Source organism: Camelus dromedarius, chromosome 2, assembly GCF_036321535.1.
Source record: "Camelus dromedarius isolate mCamDro1 chromosome 2, mCamDro1.pat, whole genome shotgun sequence".
Taxonomy (NCBI): domain Eukaryota; kingdom Metazoa; phylum Chordata; class Mammalia; order Artiodactyla; family Camelidae; genus Camelus; species Camelus dromedarius.
The window spans coordinates 112,919,704-112,941,712 of NC_087437.1; the positions used below are offsets into that span (position 1 = coordinate 112,919,704).

At 39.7% G+C, this 22,009-nt stretch overlaps 2 protein-coding genes across 3 annotated transcripts in view; both read left to right on the top strand.

Moving 5' to 3' along the window:
* The first annotated feature begins 330 nt into the window (after nt 1-330).
* Nucleotides 331-22,009, top strand: part of MRPS6 (mitochondrial ribosomal protein S6) — a 63,982-nt gene continuing 42,303 nt past the window's right edge. Inside the window, exons 1-2 of the mRNA XM_031450089.2 lie at nt 331-358; nt 542-807. Coding sequence (XP_031305949.2) covers nt 331-358; nt 542-807 — 294 coding nt within the window. The remainder of the gene's footprint in view (nt 359-541; nt 808-22,009) is intronic.
* SLC5A3 (solute carrier family 5 member 3) overlaps nt 669-22,009 on the top strand; it is a 34,047-nt gene continuing 12,706 nt past the window's right edge. The window contains exon 1 of one of the 2 annotated variants that reach the window (XM_031459278.2): nt 669-807. The gene's annotated coding sequence lies outside the window, so the exon portion shown is untranslated. Of the gene's footprint in view, nt 808-1,238; nt 21,715-22,009 lie in introns of those variants that run through there. The other variant, XM_064475653.1, reaches the window with a different exon arrangement.

Genomic DNA, 22,009 nt, shown 5'->3' on the forward strand with positions numbered 1-22,009 from the left:
CGGAAGCTGCGCCCGCGGCCGCGCTAAGACGACGAGCTGTGGGCTGGGGGCGCGAGGGTTAGGCCGTCCCGGGTATCCCCCGCCAGCCCTGACTCCCCAGCGCGGGGGGCGTAGACCCAAGCGAGAACGTTCCGAAATCCTGGTGTGCAGTGGTAGGCGGAGAGAGCCCCCAGTCCGGCCGAGACCCCGCACCCAGCAGCTCGGCCGCCTAGAAATCCCCCACCGCCGCGGAATCGCGGGGTAGGGGTGCGCGCACAGACCAGACCGCACCGCAGCGCACGCGCACATGGGGGCGCACGCTCGCCCGCCGCCCAGGATGAAACGGAAGGCATGGAAAGTTCCAGCTGGTTCGAGAACCGTACGTAGCGCAGCGGCAGGGGCGGCGGCGGTGGGGTCGGAGGGGGCGTGTAGCTCCGGCTGGCCTCCCTCCCGCCCGAACCCACATTGCCTCCCACACGCAGTGGCTGCCGGGTTGGGCAGAGCTTGGGGTCCCGGCGGGGGCGGCAGGGCTGTCGAGGGGGCGCGGCACTGCCGCCTTAAGGAGGGGGCGTGGCGTGGGGCGCGGGGGCGTGGCTAGCCGAGGGGGCGTGGCGGGCCGTCTGCGCAGCTGCCAGAGCCTTTAAGCCCGGGCTCGCGCGGCCGGAGCGTGCTTTCGCCGCTTGGGAGCCTTCCGGCGCAGTCCCCAGCCTGGTCCCCGCGGTCCCCGACCTCGTACGTCCCCGGAGCCGGCTCGGTTCGGAGCTGCGCGCTGTGCATTCGGGTATGCCCCGCTACGAGCTGGCTTTGATTCTGAAAGCCATGCAGCGGGTAAGTGACCTTCCCCTCAGAGCCCGCCTTCCCGCGCGGGCGCTCCCGAAGCCTCTAGGCCGCCGCCTCCCGCCCTCCCCGCGCGGCCGGGAGGGAGCCGGGGTCGCGGGCGGGCGGGCGGCGGGCGTCCAGGCTGAGGGGGCGCGCGTGGGGCCGGCTGGCCCGGCGAGGCCGCGTGCGCGCGGGAGGCGGGGGTGTGCCGGCGCGGGAGCGCGGCCGCGGGAGGGTGTGCCTCGCACGCGGCCGCCGGGCGGGCGGGCGGGCGGGGGACGGGGGGCGGGGCGGCCCGCGGGAGTCCAGTGGAAGGTCCGCGGGAGGACACGCGCCAGCGCCCGGCCCCGGCCCCGTCCCTGCCGTCGCGAAGCTGCCTCGTCGCCGGCCCCGCCGCCGCCGCCGCCGCCGCCGCCGCCCGCTCCGGCCCCGCTCCGCCGCCCACCCGCCTCCGCCTCCGCCGCCCGCCTCCACTCTAGCGCCCGCCGGCCGCTCCGGAACCGTCCGCGCTCAATAAAACCTTCTTCCAAGCGTGTTTGTGCAGTTGTCTGGACCACGGCCGCGTATAACCGGCTCACGTTAAAAAAATCTTTGACTTCTCTTTTTCTGACTTCAGCGAAAATCCTGCTCCGAGTGCCCTTAGCCCAGTTTCATTCATCCAAGTTGTGGCCTTTTTTGCGCCTTCCGGAAGAAACTTTGCTCCCCCTGCTTTTGATTGCTCTTGAGGTAGGGGATTTCAGGTTTGGAGGGATGATAAGCGATCCTGCAGCCCTTTCACTTCAGGTAATGGTGTGGCCGAGGACAGGGACCCGCGGCCCGGAGGCAGCCCTTCGTTCTCTGTTCTGGGTCAGGTACTCCTCAAGCCGTCGCCGAAATCCCCGTTCTTCCGTGAATTGGGTAACGTAGAGCGTGGTGTATGATTTTATTTTATTTTATTTTTTTAACTCCTCTTGCAGGTATTAAAAACAAAAACAAAAACAAAAAAACCTATGTTCGAACTTTGGATGCATGGCTTCCTACAGCGCCAGAGGCTTGGACACATTTTATACTTTGGGTCAATTCTGAAGAAGAGCTGTGTAGGAAGTTTGGTTGAACTTAAGCCTAGGGTCTCGGTTCAAGCGCTGTTGAGAAACTAACAATCACAGAACATTGGAAAATCCTTACTTTTTTGTACATTGTGTTGTGGGAGAGGACACCAGTGCCTCTTGATCAGGTTTGGGAGTCTGGTCTGGTATGCCACTGTGTCCTCAAGCTTGTTTCTCCTCTAATTTAGGAGAAGACTGCATTGTTTAGCCTCTTGAGTATTACCCCCAGCTTGGCCCTTCTTCTCTATGTTAGGACACTGCTTAGAGAGAATAGGAACAATGAAGAGAAGTAGTGCACGTTACTAAAAAGGAAACAGTTTAAATTACGTGGTAATTGTTTAAGCCCTCCCTTTAACTTACACATTTTAGGAGATACCAGAATCTGGGAAATGCAGTTTTTGAAATTTCTTTTGTTTCACCTTGTTTTAGGGATGAAACAGGTATCATTGAAGAGTCAGTGTATCCATGAACCTTTGAAATGAAGACTCTGAACTCTTCTTTGTGTTTAGCATAGCTGCCAAGTACTGTACATTTGTTAACAAGGCTTTAAGTGTATTAGTTACATGTATTTCCACTATGTTTCTTGTTTTTGTTTTTTTATCCTGTTACAAGTAGGATTCACAAACTTTGGTGTGGAGCATATACTTTTTACTCGAATTAAGCCACAGAAATGCGGTTTGGTTAAAATAATAATTCAGTTCATTTTCCTTGAAATCCTGGCAAGAGGGCAGGGGGAAAAAAGAAACCTTTACAGATAATCAAGGTGAAATCCTCCCTGGAGGCAGAGGCCTCCATGGCTGCAGATAGGACATTGTAACAACGATGAAGTTGTGTTGAAGAGCCCCTTGACCTAAATAAAGTAAGACTAAACAACAAATAAACTTTTTTTTTTAAATTTATTGTTGACAAAACTTGTTTTTGAGTAGGTTGTCAATGTGTAACAATCACAAAGACTTGGTTTTGAATAGTTTTGGTTGCTTTCAATTTAGGAAAATTGGATTCTAAAGTAAGATCAATACTTTAGGGAAAATGAATGAAAAATGCCACCATGAGCTTTGGCAGGCGCTAGGGAAGCCTCTCCCTTCTAATATGCGGCGGTTTGTAGCTCTGCTGCAGGTTGCCTATTGTACATAACTCCTCAATTTCAAATCGCATATTTTTTATATTTTTAGATTCTAAAATGTGTACCTCTTAAAGTTTACCCCTTTAAGGGCTTATTGTCCTTTTCCTCCTCTCCCAAATCATTTATGTATCTTGGAATTGAGGAAATGCACTATGTTAGACAGCTTTAGAACAGACATTGAGAAATTGAGAGATGGTAGTTTTTGCAGCCTTTTCTTGGATGTCCGGAAAGGTTTTCCTGTCTTTTTTTCCTGTGATACTCTATAAGCCTGAAGAGCATTTCTAGTCTCTTTAAAGTGTATTATTTCCCCTTCCCTACTGTTTTATTTTATTTGACTCCAAGCTTGATTCTTTAACATTGAGCATACAAGAGTATTAAAGTTTAAGATGCAGATGCTGTTTTGAGGCTCTCACAGCGTTTCGTGTTGGAGACCCACTGTGTTGTACCAGCGTCTCGTGTGGGAGTCCCTACTGAAAGACTTCAGGGTATAGTATGTAGAATGAGTCCTTATTGAACTATACAGTTGTGTGTTAGTCACTGAGAAGTTCCAGTGCTATTTCTTTCTCGGTTTACAACTGGGAGTCAGTTATAATGGGTATCTGCTTTTGTTGCACTTTCAAGTTTGTGCTCTTATGAGTGTAGATATCAGTCCTCCCAAAAAGAAATTTATTTGCAGGTACCATTTAGCTTGACTTTTATTGTAATGTGTATATATACAGTTGTCTTATTTTGGTATTCCCCCTTCTTGTAATTTAGCATGAAAAGTAGGTAAAAATGAGGTTAAATTCTGAAAATTGATTCAGTGAAGTAGTGGATGTTGCAAAATTAGGCCTTTAAAGGTGATGACTAAAGCCATTTGAAAAGGTGGTTGCTTAGACCAGTCTTAGACCATTTATAGAAGAGTTTCCAGATTAAAAAGATTTTGGAAGTCTTGTGCCTGTATCAGAAGAGTTTTATTCATTCTGGCAAACACAGTATTCAATGCTGTAGTATGGAAGGACATAGGCTACAGAGGAGAGACCACAAGCTGCAGGTTCCAGGCGGCGTCAATTCAGCGTTGGTAGACCTTTCCTAACAGCTGAAAACTAAGCCAGTTGCCTGTGAGATGGCGAGTTTTCTCTCCACCTCTTGACCTCGTGCAGTGAGAATGTTCTGGTAGATAGAGGAAGGGTCATGCATTTGAGGGGTGGGATCTGACACTGATTACTGAGGTTCCTTCTCTCCAGAGTCTGAGAAATGGCTTATAGTCCATTGATTTCACTCTGAAGTTAGATTTGAAAGATTGATATTTAGTTTATCAAGGTAGAAGATAGAACTGAATTGCCAATTTATGAATTTTAAAGCCACATACTGTGTTGAGAAGCCTAGAAAAAGCTGTGTAAACGTTGTAGAAAATTTTTACGTTTGGGATGGGATCAGGAAGAGGAATTTTGAGGATAAAAAAAGATTTATGCAGAACATTTATATTCTTTGGTTACTCACTTTAGGAGCACTTTAATTATCATGTCTTATGTTTGCCCAGAGGATGATCACAGTTGGCATATTTAGAGTTGTGAAAGCCCTGGGAAGATATTTTTTTCCTGAAATCTTCTCATTGTTACTCAGGAATTTTTACATGAAGAATTAAAGGTTAATGATGTAAATAATAGTTTCATTCTAAGTGAATGCAGGTGTATAAAATAAAATACCATTTATATATCTTGTATATATTTTTGTAATAGAAATAAAAGTAGATAGCTACTTCGCACATCTTAAATTCTTTCTCATTAAAACAGATTTCACAAGTTATTTTATGTTCAGTATCTCTAATTATTAATTTCACTGAAAATCATATTTTTAATTCTAATTCATTGAAATAGTTTTTTGTAAGTAAAGAGTTTTACGATGTACTGAGCATAATTTATGAGTTGGGTTTTATACGTTTAGAAATAGAAGTGTAGTTCTAGTTCCTAAAAACGTACAAAGCAGTAGGTTTTCTGATTATGCAGTGAAGAGTCTTTTCTATTTCTTCTCAGTCAAGCCATTTTGTTTAGATAAACTGGCAATAGTTGTGTATTCTAGAGTTGTATCCAAGTTTACAATCTTGTGGAAGAAATACCAAAAAAAGTTTGCATTTTAGATACTCTTCGGAGGCATAGAGCGCTAATGAACTCAGGTATGGGACTGGCCACCCTTAGGTGATGTAGCTTGGCTTGCTTGGCAACATTCGATAACTAGGAACCAGTGATATTTCTGTTCAGGTGGTGGCAGACAAAAGTTCAAATGGAGACGTCTTTGTTCTAGCTGTCAGCTGGCTAAGTTAGTCTTTTTTTCCCTTCTCGTGGGCCCTCCCTTAACAGCTTAGCTTGTATCTTTAATAGTCACCCTTTGTGTTTTGTCTGCTTGAAATCAGGCAACTTAAAATAGTTATCCTGAAATGAAAGACTTGAGCCTTGTTGTACTTTCACTTGGTACTAAAGTTTTCTTGGGTTACAGCTTATTGCCGCAGCAAGTGGTTGAAGAAGGAGTCCTGTTCCTGCCCCTGAGCTACAGCTAAGGTACCAGGAGTGGCTTGGGGGTAAGGAGTCCTTCCTTACCAGACATGGTTTGTATGTATGAAGACTGCTTGTCAGAAGTTTGACATTCTGCACTAAATATTTTTTCCTGTTAATCGTAACTCACACATTCAAAACAGTGTTTATTGGTTTTTAAAATCTAGATGTTTCATATGCAGATTGATATTGAATCTTCTCACCTTTAGATTATAAAATAATTTAAAAGAAAACCAAGAGTTTGAAAGCAATTAGGGAATTCTAAAGTAATGTTTTTCATCTAGTACCTTCATTGTATTTATAGTACAGGTAGAATTTCTGTTCAAAATACGGTATACATCTTTTTAGTGGAAAGCAATTCTTTTATTTATTATTATTTTACTGAAGTACAGTCAATTACAATGTGTCAATCTCTGGTGTACAGCACAATGTCACAGTCATGCATATACATACATATATTTGTTTTCATATTTTTTAGTGGAAGGCAATTCTAAACCAACAGGGATTGTTATCAACACATGTAATTAATCTCTTAGGGGAATCACATTTAAGGAATTAGTTAGATTTAAGGAAATCATTCAACTTTAACGAATGTGGTATGTTGTCAATTTAGCTAAAAAAAAAATACCCTTAGAAATTTGGAAAAAGACAGTTAATTCAGTCCTATTTCCTTGTTGTTACTTTAACTTGGACAGGTTGGCACCAGATCCACCCTGTCACCTGCATTTGTATGGCCTGTGAACTTAAGGATTTTACACTTCTAGTCAGGAAAAAAAATTAAAAGAAGAGTAATATTTTATGATATGATAATTATATGCAATGCAGATATCAGAGTCCATAAATATAGATGTGTCAGAACATAACCCTGTTCATTTATTTGTATTTACTATCTGGTCCTTTACAGAGGAAATTTGCTGACCCCTGATTTAGTATATAGAGACACATGGTTTCTCAGGTTCAGTATTTCTCTTAGCTTCTTATGCTGCTGTTTTCTGAGATTGCTGCTTTGATTCCTTCTTTCACTCTTCTTTATGTAGTACCTATGCCTTTGACCTTCATATAGTTTGACCTTCACGTGATTTGCCTTTTTTTGGTAATAAGCCAAGAACTCTGGCACTTTGTACTCGCCTGTGCTGCCGGTAGCTTCCGGGATGTTCCCTTGGCACTGCAAACTTAGTGCGGTTCAAACTGAATGAGTGGCCTACTCCAAAACTTCATCTAACTTACTTCTGTTTATGGCTTCTCTGTTTTCTGGTACCTGGGGCTGAACAAATCCAGCTCTTTTATTGCTGCCCTCTCAATACCGTATAGTCTCTTCTCTGCCCTAGTTGAACCACTCATGTTTCTTGGATTCTTGCAGTTTCTTAGCTGGTCTCTCTAACATACTACTGAGGGGGAGGATAATTAATGTCTGTAAATATACTTTTTAGGGTGCAAAAATATAAGTTCTTGAATTATTGAATTGGGATGTGTTTTTAGTAAGGAAGTAATACAAAGCATTGTATAGCGACCATTTCTGATTATTTCATTACTTTCTCCTATCACTTGATTGTGTCAACATCATTGCCAAATTACAGCACATTCAGAAATAATGCTCTTTTTCAAAGATAATTCAGATCAAAGTATGGCATCCAAGGCCACCTGTAATATGATGCCAACCTTTTTTTTTTTTTATTAAACCCTATCTATTTCATTCTCCATTTCATATAGTACTGAGTAAAGAAAGCTGCTGCAGATCCCTGTAAATACCATTCCCTTTTATTTGCTGCCTGTGTCACACTGCTTTTCTTGGAATGCTTTCCAGTGTTACCCCATCATCTCCATGATAATGTGCCTCAAGTTCATGTTTTAACTATTTAGTACATGAAACAAATATTGAGGACTTGCACTGTTAGGAGCATCATCTTTCCTTTGGACTTGCATGGTGTGTTTCTGTGTCTGATCACAGGGACCACTTTCTATTTTATATTACAGTTAATCAGTGAATGTTCCGTATCTCCTTTTGCAAGGTTACATATTCTTGAGGGTCAGGTCTTTCATTTCTGTCCTCTGTTCTGCTTTGCACATAGGTCAATGCTCACTTACCTGCCTTACGGGGGTCACTATTCTTATCTCTCTCAGACAGTTCTCAGATACGAGGTAGCCTGCTGGTCTCTTGTGTTAGTAAGTTGCTTTCAAGTCAGTGCCCTTTGGGGGAGTTGTGTGCTTACCAGAAGTTATGTTGGTTTCCAAGACTATTTCATGGCAGGTCATTTCGCTTTTATAATAACTTAAATATCATGTAAACTGAAGAAATGAGTGCAAACTTTTTTTTTCCCCTGAAAACTGAGTTGGATTCTCTGGAAAACCTTGATAAAGGTGAGTCACTAAAATAATGGCTGTAGAATTAGATATGGCTGCAATAACTAAAAGTTTTGGAGGAAGAATAACAACAGTAGTCCAGGATGATTCTACATGTAAACTGCTTTACAAGGATTTCTTAAAGCTTTCCACTCTAATGAAGCTGGAATGGAGATTGTAGATGATGCATTTTTAGATATGGTTTAGATCAAGCAGAAGGAACGTCAGTCAGCAAGGAGCGCCACATCATCGACCCCATTCTCCAAGTGCTTGACCCAATGTTATGATTGGCAGATGAATATACATTTATGTGTTTAACTTAAATAAAATGTTTAAGGTATGTATGTATGATTTTCTTGATTTCTTACTTTAGCTTTAATCCCTTTTTACTTATTACTTTTGGATATGATTGTTTTGGCTACACAGGCTTCTGCTTCAGTACATGCTCTGATTTTTGTTTTTTTAATGAATAGAAGAACATAAGATCTGAAATGAAGATACTGGCTGTGTTACGTTGGAATAAACAAAGAACTGGCACTGGGAGAGTAGAAAGAGCTTTAGAGACAGTGAACCTGGTTTTGGTTCCTGGCACCTACCTCCTAGGAATCTTAACACTTCTGGATCCTCATTTCTTTATCTGTAAAATGGGAGCAATTCCTCAGTTGGGGAGTGTTTGAAGATAAAATGGTAACATGATCTTGGAAGTAGTAGGTGTTCAGTATGTCATTAAAGTAGCTTTGTGATCTCAGGCAAGTTATCAAACTTTTTGGTCCAGTTTTCCATTATTCCCACTTTATTGATGAAGAGACTCCAAAAGAAATTTACTACATGTAAGTTGCCAGAATCCAAGACTGAGTCAAACCTGGAATACAGTGCTTGCTTAAAAATTTTTGAATCAGTGGACAGGAGGCATACTGCATAATAACTTGCACAGTAATGAACAAGGTCGAGGTTTTGCAACTGTGAGATGTAGAATGTATTTGTGAGGGATCCCATGAACTCACCTCTTAGAACAGATTCTCTGTTAGACAGATAAGTAGTGTTTATTCAGCAGCTACCAGCCTTTGCCAGGCTGTGTGCACTGGGATTCCTCATCAGGAACTAAACTCTTTGCATCTGGGCTTTGTGTTCATTTCCTATCTGACCCTGTGTAAGTAGTACTTAGTTAAGACTTAGTGTATTATTTAAGTGAGATGATTGGGAAAAGTGAAGAATGGGAAGACTCTAAAAAGAATTACTTTTGATAGGCTGTATCAAGGTGATTTGAGGCAAGTAGGGGGAAAACTTAGTATTTTAATCTATTCAGTAAATGTTTGATTGCTAACTGCCAAACTGCTGAAGCTTTAGGGATGACCCATTCTCGATAGAATCAACACATGAAGCAGATGGATTATAGCCCATCGATTTCTGCTGCTACAGGGTATTTTCAGTTAGTATTTTACTTTTCATTTTTTGATGCAGCAATGTATTGAAACATTATATCTTTCTTTTAATTGATTTTAAGATTCTTTCCATTCCTAGAATTAAAATAAAATAGTATTATTTTGCATTATAGCAAATGTTGGCTGGAATGTATATATGTCATTAACATGCTTGATTGTTTTTTTAGTAATTGTTTTATAAGCCAGGGGTACTTGTGACCAAGTCCAAAGTAAGACCATTTAAAAGAGACATTTTTTTCATGTGTATGTAACTGTTAGTCTTTTAAACCAACTTTGTTTCAGACTTAATTTGTGACTTTTTTGGTTCCTGATTATTTTACTCTGAAGCTCCATAATGAGATACTGGGTGGTATAGGGTATTGGGCACTGTATGAAGCAGAGTTGAGAAATGTGTGTGTGACTGTATAATGAAGAAACAAGAATGTGACCAAGAAGAATAGTAATGGTGGTAACTTTTTAAATCATTTTCATTGTGTTTGGAGATGGCAGTGTGAAGTATGATTGTATTCATAGGTTAATACAAGCTGTTTAATAAAGTTGTCTAAGGAATAGACAGGTTGTATGTTGAATTCTTATACTATGGGTAAGTATGAATTAGCCTTAGATAACTGTGTCATTGTTTGGAGTATTGTAATTCAAGATTGGAAGGGGTTGAGTGGGCCTGTGGCAAAATGGAAGAGCTGCTGAGGGTGCCTGTGTGTGCTGGTGGTACTGGTGCTTGCTGCTACAGTCCAATTGCCATGGGGAGTGTGGGCCTAGTTTTTGCCAGCTTGTCCTTTTCTTATTCTGTTCCTAGCCAGAAATCCAGATTTTACAAGAAGTCTAATTTTTAAGATGTTGGTAACTAAAAATATTTAAGCACCATGGACCTAATGAAATGTATCTGTTGGTCAGATATGGCTATCATCTTGTAATTTCTCATTTAGATGCAGGGCTTTTGAGGTTCTTTAAAGACATGCTTAGTTACCTTTAGACCTCCTTTAGCATTTTAGGTTTCAAAAATTGCTGCTTACACATTGACAAAACCCACCTTGTTAATTGGCTATTGGTTTACAGTATGACTGGTAATTACTTAGTAAATTGTAAACATGTTTAATTCTTAAAAGTAGTATCAATTTCTAGCTTTGGACTAGTGGACTATGTATGCCCATTTAGGCTAAAGTACACGTGTAGATTTCAGAGAGTTGCACAAAGACTGAAGCATGACTTGGTGTAAGCTGTCGGAAATTGGTCTTCATAGTCCACTTTGCGTGTCTGGGTGATTGCTCACTTTAAGCAGGCATTAGTGTAGCTTGGTTTATACCCATTGTACTGAAGTCTTAGAGGTATGAAATACTGCTTCCTGGAAAAGACTACTTTTATCTAGAAAATGACATTTTTGCTCAGGGTATGTCTGTGAAGTTCACATGAGCTTATATGACCTATAATCCTTGGAATATAATATTACTATGAAAAAAACTAGTTGCTCTTCTAGTCAGAGTATGGAGTAAGAGGATGATACAATATTTTTATTTTTGGCCAGGCTTCATGTTTCCATAGAATGGAAGCCAAGTTATTACCTTGACTGACTTTCCCTTTTTGTCTTTGTTACTTCCCCACTCCCACTCCAGATCTAACAGCAAATTGGAAATAAACTCAGGTCCAGTTTGTTCTTCCCTAGCTTTCAAGCCCAGGGTACAGTTGATCTGGTTTGGTACACTACCATCCTCCCCCAACTCCCCACCCATCATTTTTGCTATAATTACAGTGCCCTAGTTAAGGGAGTCCTACCCACTTTGGGAATACTTCAGTAGAGGTTGGTGTTGATGAGAGTTTAAAAATGGGATTGCAAGTGAAAGCAGGGACTTACTAACAAAACCTCAACCTGGAGTTCTCAGTGCTCATAGACTGACATTTGCCTGCTTCTGCCCCAGCCTCAGGAATTCCTGGTTTTGTCTTTGTTTAGACTTCAGTGTTTAAAACGTCTTCTTGACACCTACCTTGGCTGTTAAAATGTTTTAATTTTGTCAGGTGAAGAAACCCAGGTGCCACTATAACAGCCAGAGTGCTGTGGATGTAGTTCTGTATGAAAAGTACACTGCCTGGTGGTCAGGCCTTAGCTCAGTTTGGATTTCAGGTGCTGGGAGGGTCCTTGTGTGGAACCAGTAGGCAGTATTTGCTTCTGTTAGAAGGATGGTGGACCAGAGTCCCAGATACCTGCTTTGTTTTCAGTTTGTGTTCAGATATCTTATGTGCAAATTATGAATATAAGACATTGTTCAGTACTGGTTTTGATTAGGATTTAAGGTGAGTTTCTGCTGCTGAATGAAAAGCTGAATTTGAGGGTAAGATCTTTGCTAGGCATATGTTACAGAGAAGTTATACTTGTGTCCTTTTTAAAAATCTTTTCAACTGTTATTAAGCAAACTTATGATCCAGTTATAGGTTGTCTTGATTGTCATCCTTTTGCTGCTGGTGTACTACTTGCCTTCTGTTTTGTTAGCAGTTATATGAGAAAGCAGTTATGTGAAGTATAGTATCTTGAAAACCTTAGACACCAGATTTCCATCAGGGATGGTCTTTAGTCCAGCAGACTCTAGCAGTGCTGTTGGTCTCAGGAATGCCATTCTTTATATGGCCTGAGGGCCAGGAGCTTGTGCAAATTCAGTGTAAGATTAAAGTGAAAAATCCCTCCTAATGTCATTTCCTTTATTAAATGTTTTATCTGATTAGGATGAAATAATTGGAAGCCACTTGTAATTTCAAGATCTTCCACTTTCTGACATGCAAGGAAAGTAGTTCTGATCTTACTTCTCTGGATTTTCATACCAGTCTACTTGTTCTCTCTTGGAAATGCAAGAGAACAATCCAGCTGCATTTGGAATCTACAGCACCATGCCTCAGTTTTATGTTCACTTCTTAGGTTCAATTCAGGACATAATTTCTACCAGTCCTTCAAAATTTTATTAAGTTATCCTGTTTATGGTCTTATTTTTCACTTCTTGAAAATCTTATACTCCCCAACCTTAAGGAAAATTAGACAGTTTTAAAATTTTCTAAAAAATATCTGCCTGAGGAAACATCCCAATTTCAGAATCTTCTAATTTATGACTTGGCCTCTTGGGAGAATTAGAATCTGGTCTACCAGGAAGACTCTTGTGTTTACATTTTCTGGCCTCAGTCACATGGGAAAATGAAAAACTTTTTTGGCCTCTGTTCTTCTAGGAACAGTTTTTCTAGGAACATAAAATTGAAACCAAGTAGGATGAGAACAGAAAACATGAAGGTAAACCACCAAGTTGACCTGGTTAGATATTCTACCTCTATAAATCTTACGGTTTGTAATACCTAATTCTTAGTGGCTGGTTTAATAAGCAGGGTGTGTGTGTGTGTATTTTTTCCTTCCTTGAACATGCAGCCATCTGAAGTGTAGATAGTGTGATCTCCACTTTACATATGAAAAAACTGAAGCAGAAAAGTACCTGGGACCACACGGTTCAGCAAGTGGCCAAGTCTAAAGGCAGTCTCAAACTGATCACTGCATCTGTGAAAAAGAGTGCACAGAATACTGGTAGTGGAGCTAACGATCCCTTTAGACTGAAGGAAGTATTTCACATCTATTTTGAGTGCCTACTAGGTACCAGCACTACCATGTGTTTGGGGAACACAGTGGTAAACTAGGACAGTTCCAGCTTTTGTGGGGCTTACATTCGAGTAAGGGAGACACACTGGCAATGCTCTGAAGAGAAAAACAGCAGGATAAGGGGACAAAACGGCAAATTCTGTTTTCGTTATAGTGTTCAGGCAAGGCTGAGACTTCAGTGAGGGACTGTGCCACGGCTGTTAACTGGGGGCAGAAGGGCAGGACCGGTGCAGATGTCTTGGAGCAGTTAAATTAACATGCATTCAGTTCAGCAGGCTTTTGTTTTATAGGTCGTCTTCAAGTCTTGCCTGAAAGAATTGGCAGTATATGACAGTTGTTTAATGCCTCCTTTTTTCCTACAGGACTTTTATTTAATAATCTTACTTTGATGATGATGACTTGAAGTATGCGTTTTTCCCATTTTGTAGAAGTGAGAATTAGACATGGACTTGAGCATACATAAAACTGACTAGTTTAGTGAATCTCTGTATTGTACCCATCACCCAGCTTCAACAGTTAATGAACATTTACCACTCTTCCTTTATCTCCACCACCTTTCTCATTCATTCGTTCATTTATTTATGCTGGAGTATTTTATATTAACTTTAACTTAAAATTTTAAACCTTAAGAAGAGTTATAAGAACTGTTCAGTTAACACCTGTATACTTTTCACCTAGATTACTAATTGTTTGAATTTATTTGTGCCCCCCCCCCCCCCCTTTTGGTTCTTTTTAAAAAATCTGTACCATTTGGGAGTTGCAGGCATGGTTGATGTGCCTTTCTTAGGAATAAAGGCTTTGTTCCTAACTACAGCATGCATAACCATTACACGCATTTGACATCAATACAGTATAATTATGGAATGTTCAACTTGTGTTCAAATTTACCTTTGTTATTCCAGTGATATTCTTTAGTTCTTTAATCCAGTATTCAATCAAGGATCCTGCATTTAGTTGTTTAGTCTCCTTGATCTAGAGCAGTTTTCAAGCCATTGTCATTAACGACAGTGGCACTTTGAAGTATTCAGTCCTGCTGCTTTGCAGCATCCCTCAATTTGGATTTGTCTGGTTGCTTTCTCATGATTAAAGATAGGTTAAACATTGTTGGCCGGAATGTTAAATAGGGATGTCAGTATCCCATGTCAGGAGGCATGTCGATTTGTCCCACTGTTGGGAATGTCAGGTAGTCATTTGGTTTAGGTGATATCCACCAGATTGCTCCATTATAAATGTACCTTTTTTCCTTTAGTAATTATTAAGTGATTTATGGAGTGACAAACTTGAGACCGAATATTTTCTCCAGCAGTCTTCCACTGGTTTTGGCATCTGTTGATATTTCTGAATCAGTAATTGCTGAAGTACTTTAAAGCAAATGCAAATATAAAAATTCACCTGTAAATATTTAGTATGTACCTAAAAGGTAAGGGCTTTAAAAACAACCACAATGCCTTTATGACACCTAACTCTAACTGTAATTCCTGAACATCTAATATCCATGTTCAAGTGCCTTGAATTGTCTCACATGTTTCTCTGCATTTGGTTTGCTTGAATCTGAATGCAGATCAGGTTCACAGGTTATAATTACTTGATGACCTCTTAAGTCTTACTCTATAATAGCTTTTCTACCCTTCCTCCCTTTGAATTTGGTTGATCACTTTCTGATGTTTTATGTGTGGTTCTGTTGCGGGTATTTTCTGTGAACTGGCAGGTAGACATTTGATTAAATTCAGGTTGTATTTTGTTTTACAAGTGTTCCTGGGTGTAGCATCACATGAGGAGACACATATGTCTGCCTTCTAGAGATAAGAGTAAGTCTTGGTGGGTGCAAATACTGTCAGCCTCATCCATCCATTCTAAAGTTCCCACATCAACCTTTCACCTAAGAGTTCTAGCATCCACTATATCATTGCCTGGGGATGTTATTTCTTTTTGTAGGGATTACAAATGGTGATTTTCTAATTGCATCATTCCTTCTGTATTGATGAGCTAGATTTTTTTCTGACTTACGTTTATTTCTACTTTTTAATATATCTCTTCCTAGGGAGTGTTGTAAACGATAACATTTTTCATCTTTACTTCACAGACGATGTTTCTGGACTCTCTTAGTAACTCTGATATGTCCTCAACTTTCTTATCTGTAAATTGAGGATGATTATCATGCCTACCTTTTGGATTTTTGTGAGGATTAAATGAGCTGGTACATGTAGTGTAAAAATGGTACCTGGCACTCGTGTTGGTAAGTGCTAGTTATTAATATAATGTTTTCAGTTTTGTGGGAACATTTAACTCTTCAAGTGTAGTAGAGGGACAGAGATGAGAGAGGGTCTTCCTGTGTTGACATCAGCAGGAGTCTTGGACTTGTTTAGAGTGAACCGAAGGGTAGTGCTGCTTGCCCAAAACAGCCTTTCCTTTTCTGTCTGCATGGGAACAGCCATAGTACAAGAAGCACTTGTGTATGGACCGTCTGTGTGTAACACTGCACATTGTGAACTGGATGTTCACAATTGTAGAGGTAAAATCTGGAGCACATTCTGGAATGGAATTAGTACAGTGAAGGGAAGTAGTTTGGTAGGTAGGATGAAGTGACTCCAGACACAGGTTTTTACTGTGTTGTGACCGATTGAGATTTTTATCTGAATAAAGGGCAGCATTCTTGCCTAGTCTGATTTGCCTTTTGCTATTCTGCACACTCTCAATTAGAGCTGATGGGGACTCCTAATCACTGTGGCAGGGGAGGAAATGCTCTACTCCTTCTTGGCCTTTTCATCTGCCATCTCTTATTGCTTAAAAAACCCTGACTTTTTTATTGATGATTATATAGGATATTGGAAATTTAACACTCTTAATCAGGTACTTAGTCATTAATATTCATTCGTTTAACAAACACTTGAGCTTCTGAAATGTTCAAGACAGGGTTCTAGACACAGACCACATCAGTGAATAACACAGACAAGAGTCTTTGCCCTCATGGAGTTTACATTCTGGTAGTGAGGGGACAGTAAACATGAGGGAGTTTTGTAATATGTTACAAGCTGTTGTGTGGTATGGAAAAAAGTAAAACAGGATATGGAAGGATTGAGATGGCTAGGAAAATTACTTTTGAGCAAAGATAGCAATGAGAGGAGAGCAAGTCTTGGGAAAGTCTGGGGGTGCAGGGTGTACCCTGCCTAGGGAGTGGCAGTGTCAAGGCCCAGAGGCGTGTTTGGTATGTTGTGTGTTGTGAGTGAAGAGGTGATTGCTTACTGTGTTATTGCCCTGTAGTGCGCCAAGGGCCAGAGCTAGGAAACAAGTTGATAGGCTGGGGCAGTTAACTGGACAAGATGGAATGGTGATTTGGACCAGGGTGCTAGCAGTTGAGATGTTAAGGGGTCTGATTCTGGATCTGTTTTTGAGGTAAAGCCAACAGACTTTGCTAATGAATTGATTCTGTGTGGGTTGAGAGAAAAAGTGAACAAGCCTTCAAGGATGACTGATCATTTTTGGCCTGAGCAATAGTGAGGATGGAGTTGCCATTCTCTGAGACGACAAAGATTGAGAGTAGAACAGCTTTAAGGGGGATGAGCCAAATTACTCATACTCTCAAAGAAAAGGATAGGTGGTTACAAACACTTGATTCAGTAAGAACAGTGGTCTATGGATTTTACTATAATTCGTATCTGTACATCATACAGCCGATTCTTTTAGCTAATGTCTTAAAAAGATGTGAGAGTTAGCAGATGAAGGAAGATTGACTAAGATTCATATAGCCCATGGTAACAAGGTCAGGTGTAGAACAGACTTTGAGACTTTTTTTTTTTTAATCTCTGGGAGGGCTAATTCACACTGATAAAGAGAATGAAGGCAAAAGGCTTGGACTTGGATGGTGAGAAGCTGGCTAAGCCCTGAATTTTCTGCTCTGTGTGTTTTCACTTACTTAAGAAGCCTGTGCCTGGGACTTTTCTTTTAAATCTCTTCATATTCTTCTTAAATATATTCTTCACATATAATCATATGTAAATACTTCAGTTGGATTTTATCCTATGCACATGCACTGTTTGCAGTCTGTTTTGTTAAAATTTGTTATATATACATCTCAGGTGTTTTCTCTGCAAGCACAGACATTTGAAACATGGATGATGTTGCATGGTCCTTTATTAGTTAGTATTGTTTATGTTTCTATCAATAAACTTCCTTTTCATGGAAGGTAGTATTGCCTAGCAATTAAGGAGAGAAGCTATTTAGAAATAGATGGGAGTACAAATCCTGATATAATGCAAATAACTGTGTCCAGGACCTTATACTACCTCCTTGGTTTCACTTTTCTCATCTGTAAAATGATCATAATAACTGTACTTACTCCATAATTGTTGTGAAGATTAAATTAATGCACTCTACACTCTAGGGACAGTACCTACAGGATGTTAGGATCTGGTTACTGTCAGGTTTTTATTTTTTAATCTCCATTATCTATAACTCACTTATCTTTGATAATCAGTCTTTTGGAAGCAAATAAAGTTCAAGAAGCTGAGCCTCTTAAATTCTTCTCGTTAAAAGTTAACACAAATGTTTAGTCATTGGGATTACAATATACGGTATCATAGGCATTACTGTTCTATTATTTCACATTTTCACCTCTCTCAAAAAAAATAGATAATTGGAGTTTGCTCCACGCACATGTTTTGATACCCACATGAAGGTTGAAACCAGTGGGAGTTCCAAAGTTGCCCCCATAGCCAAAGGGTCTTCATTCTCTGAGACATCTTTAAAAAGTAAAAAATGAAACAAAGAAAACAAAAACACAACATTGTGAGCCACACTTCTACATTCATAGAAACAAATTAAAGTGAAGATATCTTGGGGAATATATATATACACACACATATATATATGTGTGTGTATATATATAAAATAAATCTGGTGGTTTATGAACTTTTCTAGGTGAATAAGATTTTATCTGGTTTGCTTACATGGGAAACTATCCCTCCCAACCACCTGCTGCAATGATTTGCTAAAAGTAGAACTGTTCTGGTTGGTAGGGTGATGCTGGAGTTATCCTGCCCACTCTGCCTTGACTCTCACCCCTGTGATGGTACATGGGGACTAGAAACCCTCAGAATATAGTTTGGATGCCGTTTGAGTTCAATTAAGGTTTCATACATTTCTTACGTACTTTTGAAAACTTGAATAGTCGAGGTTGGAGGTATAATAGAAATATTTTGCCAAAGAGATTTAAGGGCAAACTCCTTGAAATGTTTTAAGGATTGCTTTCTCATATGATTATATACAATGTTGTTTTCAGCCCGCTTGTAATTTAAAATTGGCTGGAATTCATATCAGTTGTATTAGAAACACTTTCAGGTGTCACTGATACACTGCTAGCATAACCAAGCTCTACATTTTTAAAGTGAGGTTTGAGGAAGGTCTTATATGAGTATGTATATACTACATACCAAGCACCATCAACCTATTCCATTAGTGGAATTTGCTTTACCGAATCTTGAATCAAGATGACAAAAGTAAAAATGAGTATGAAAAGTCTGTAAGTAGAATTTTCTGTGAACTTGGGGCTGGAGAAAGGGTTGTATTGTACTTGAAGTGATGTAAATTGAAGCTAATGGTTGATGAGGTGGTTGGGAGCCTGTTTAAAATATTTGTGAGAGAACTGCGTATTTAATACAGTATTTTTTTTAGTTCTTTTATCTATAAATAACATTTATGAGGATCCTAAAATGCCTGGTGTATAGTTGACAGTTTAATTTGAAAGAAGCCAGTACCTTGACTTCCGGTCTATCCAAGTTGTGGAAGGTAAAGTGACATTTACTGAGCACCTGCCTGTAGCAGTAGGCAATATTACACACTGTGTGTTGTTCCTTAATAAATCATTAAGAGCTAGGTGGTGGTTTCATTTTACAAATGAGAGAATTGAGGCTCATAGAGATTGTTACTTGCCTAAGATTCTGAAGCTAACAAGTGACAGAGCTTGGATCCCAGCCCTTCAAGGCTTGTCTGCTTTCTTGATCACATCACCTACCCAAATAAGTTTTCGGAGGTGTCCGTATGTTCTGTAACCCTTAAATTGTTAGTTGGTAAAGGGAGTATTTTCCATTGGATCAGAAAATGAGCAAGACTTGGCAAGCCTACTATTGACAGTACTAAGCTCTGCCTGTTCAGCTTGTCCTTTTGAGTGTGTGGTCATGTGGTCTCTAAGTCGACCCCAAAGCTAAAAACATTATGGTTTGGTCACTTTATGAGGGTCACTGTGTTCTACCCTTTGTTAGTCCACGTGCCTTCATAGAGTGAATTATGACTTGGAGCCCTGATGGCTTTAGGGATTGTTTTTCTTGTCCTTTTTTTTGAATTTTAATGGCAGATGACTTCTTTTTAGAGTGATGCTGGATGTTACAGATTGTCCCAGAGTAACTTCCTAGTTACTTCCCTAGATAATAGAAGAGAGATGTTAGATTTAGTGATTATAACTAATTATATTTTGATTATATTACCTGAAGGAGTTTAATAGCTGATTTAAATTTGGTCTTCTATTTTACTCTTTCTAGTTGTTCAAACACAGCCAATATTCATGTACACTTCTACAGTTTGGATTAATTCTACAGTTGTAATTTAATTCATCCAAGTACATGCAAATGGTACCAAAATTGTATTCTAATTTTGTGCAGAACTATCAACAAAACATTACTTTCTGAGAAGGAAGACCTTTCATGTTGGGGGAGTCTCTCTGTTTCACCATCCTTGTGTTTGAAATTGGCTAAATTTATTACACTAGCCATCACAACCAGGGCACCATTTCTTTATACATTCTACAGGTATTATTCTCATTGTAGAAATAATTGTTTTCTTAAAAATACACTACTGTGGAACTGAGTCACATACTTATCATTACTATGCCTACTTTATTACTTGTCCCACATTTCTCACTCATTAACTTGAACCAGCTTAGTCCTAGAAATACAAAAACATAAATTAAAAAGCTTCATTTTTAGCTGAAGAAAAATTTTTCCCATGTATATTCTTCCTAAAAATAAACTGTGGATAATGTTCATTTTATTTTTGTTGTCAAAATGTTTACTTCTATAGAAAAATGAGGAAAAATATGCCAAACTTATATTGTATATTTTATTTGGAACCATTTTTAGGAATCACACAGTTTTTCTCCTTAAAGTTCAAAGCTGTGACAAATCTACTAATGACTAGAATGTGAAATTTGGCTGAATTGTGTTTTTATGTCTTTCTGCAAACTAATTTGACCTATTTTTGGTTTTGTTTTTTTTTTTTTTTTTCCTTTTCCAGTCTTTACCAGGTGCTGGTCTCTGGATATTTTTTGTTTAAATTGAAAAAAAATCTTAAATCCGCCCACAGACTGGTATGGTATCCAGTGAGACATGGGGATTGCCAGCAGTGGCTTTTGAAGGGTCTGAAGAGGCAGAAAGAGTTGAGAACTTGGCCTTGAGCTAGTTTTTGGCCACTCTCTGCTACCTTTCCTGTGGGCAGAACATCTTTTCTCTCAAGCTTGCCTGCTGTTTTAGAGAAGTTAGGGGTTAGACCACTCTGCGTGTTCATCCGGGAGCAGGATATGGCTTAGGTATCTGACTTGCATTGTATTTGACAATGAAGAGCAGTGTTACTGATTTTGGCAGTGCCTCCTAGTGATTGGAGAAAGGAGGGCTGGTTTTGTTTCTGAGCACTTTGTTCTTTGAACAAATAAGCTGCTGCAGCAGCCGCTACAACACATATCCCACTTCACCTTCTCTCCACACAGAAACAAAAACACTCCATATTTGTCCCTTCTTGAGGACACACATAGTCAACTACTGCCAGTGGGAAGAGTGAAACCTGAAATGGTCCTTCAGACCATTGAGCTTGGCTTACACAGCTAGATCTGTGTAAATTGGAACAAAATGGCAAGAGTATGGCTTGGGTGCTGGATGGCAGAGAGCTCTGTTGAAGGCAGGGCTCACGTTAACTGCCAAGTACAGGTTTCTTTGTAGTTGAGGACCTGACTCTTATACTGAAAGATTAAAAACATCCTTTAAAATAATGTTTATTAATCATCTGATTAGATTTTATAAAAAATTTAGGCAATTCTTCCTAAATAATGTCCAAAGTATTTCTTTAATAACTTGAATGTTTTGGAGGGCAGGGAAAGTAGTCATAGACATATGACCAGCTTCAGTATTTGGCAAATAGGAAGTGATACAAATCCCAGCTTTCAGTGTATTTTATGCTTTTGTGTGCGGCAGTTTTACTCAAGCCAGTTATTACTGACACTGGCTTTTAAGAGAAAGGATTTTAGCTTTTTTAGTATAATTGTTGTAGCTCTTTACACTTGAAAAAGACATAAAGATGGGTTCGAGTCACTTCTACATGATAGCATTGTTACATAGACCTAATAACCTCATTCGGTAGAGCATTTATCTTTAGGCATTACTTTTAGCTCTTTGCCAGTGAGATTAGTACTGTGGTCCATTTTGAACAGTTTTGAAAAGAGGTAACTTTTAGTATCATTTGTAGGACTTAAAAAGTTTGCTCCTAATTCTCAAAGGAAAATGTCTAGATTCATCAAAAAGCATCTGCTTTGCCAAGCATAGAAAACATTGCACTCTGAGGATGCCTTATAAAAGGAGAAATCGCTTTAGAAGTTACCATGTGGAAGGCATTAGGTTGAGTAACAAAGTGTTTTTCATATTGATCTTCCAGCTACAATTACAATTAACTTTGAAGATTCAGAATTTGTCTTCTTCCAGGAGAAAAACTGTCATATTCATAAACTCAGTTTTAGGTAAATTTAAATGTCTGTTTGTCACTGATTTTCTTAATCTAGGACTGAAACAATCTGATTGATTTATTGAAGATAATTTATTATCTAATGGCTTACAAATGTCTGTTTCATTTAATTTTGGAAGATGTGATAATAATCACATTATTTTTCAGTCTTCCAGAAAATTTTTCTCCTCTCTCCTCTCCTTGCTTTCTATGTACCCTTCAACAAGAAAGTATTAAAAGGAAAAAATATTCAACAAAATCAAACCTTGAGTCAGTGCCTTTATCCTCTTGGGGAGTCTTTTGGAAATAAT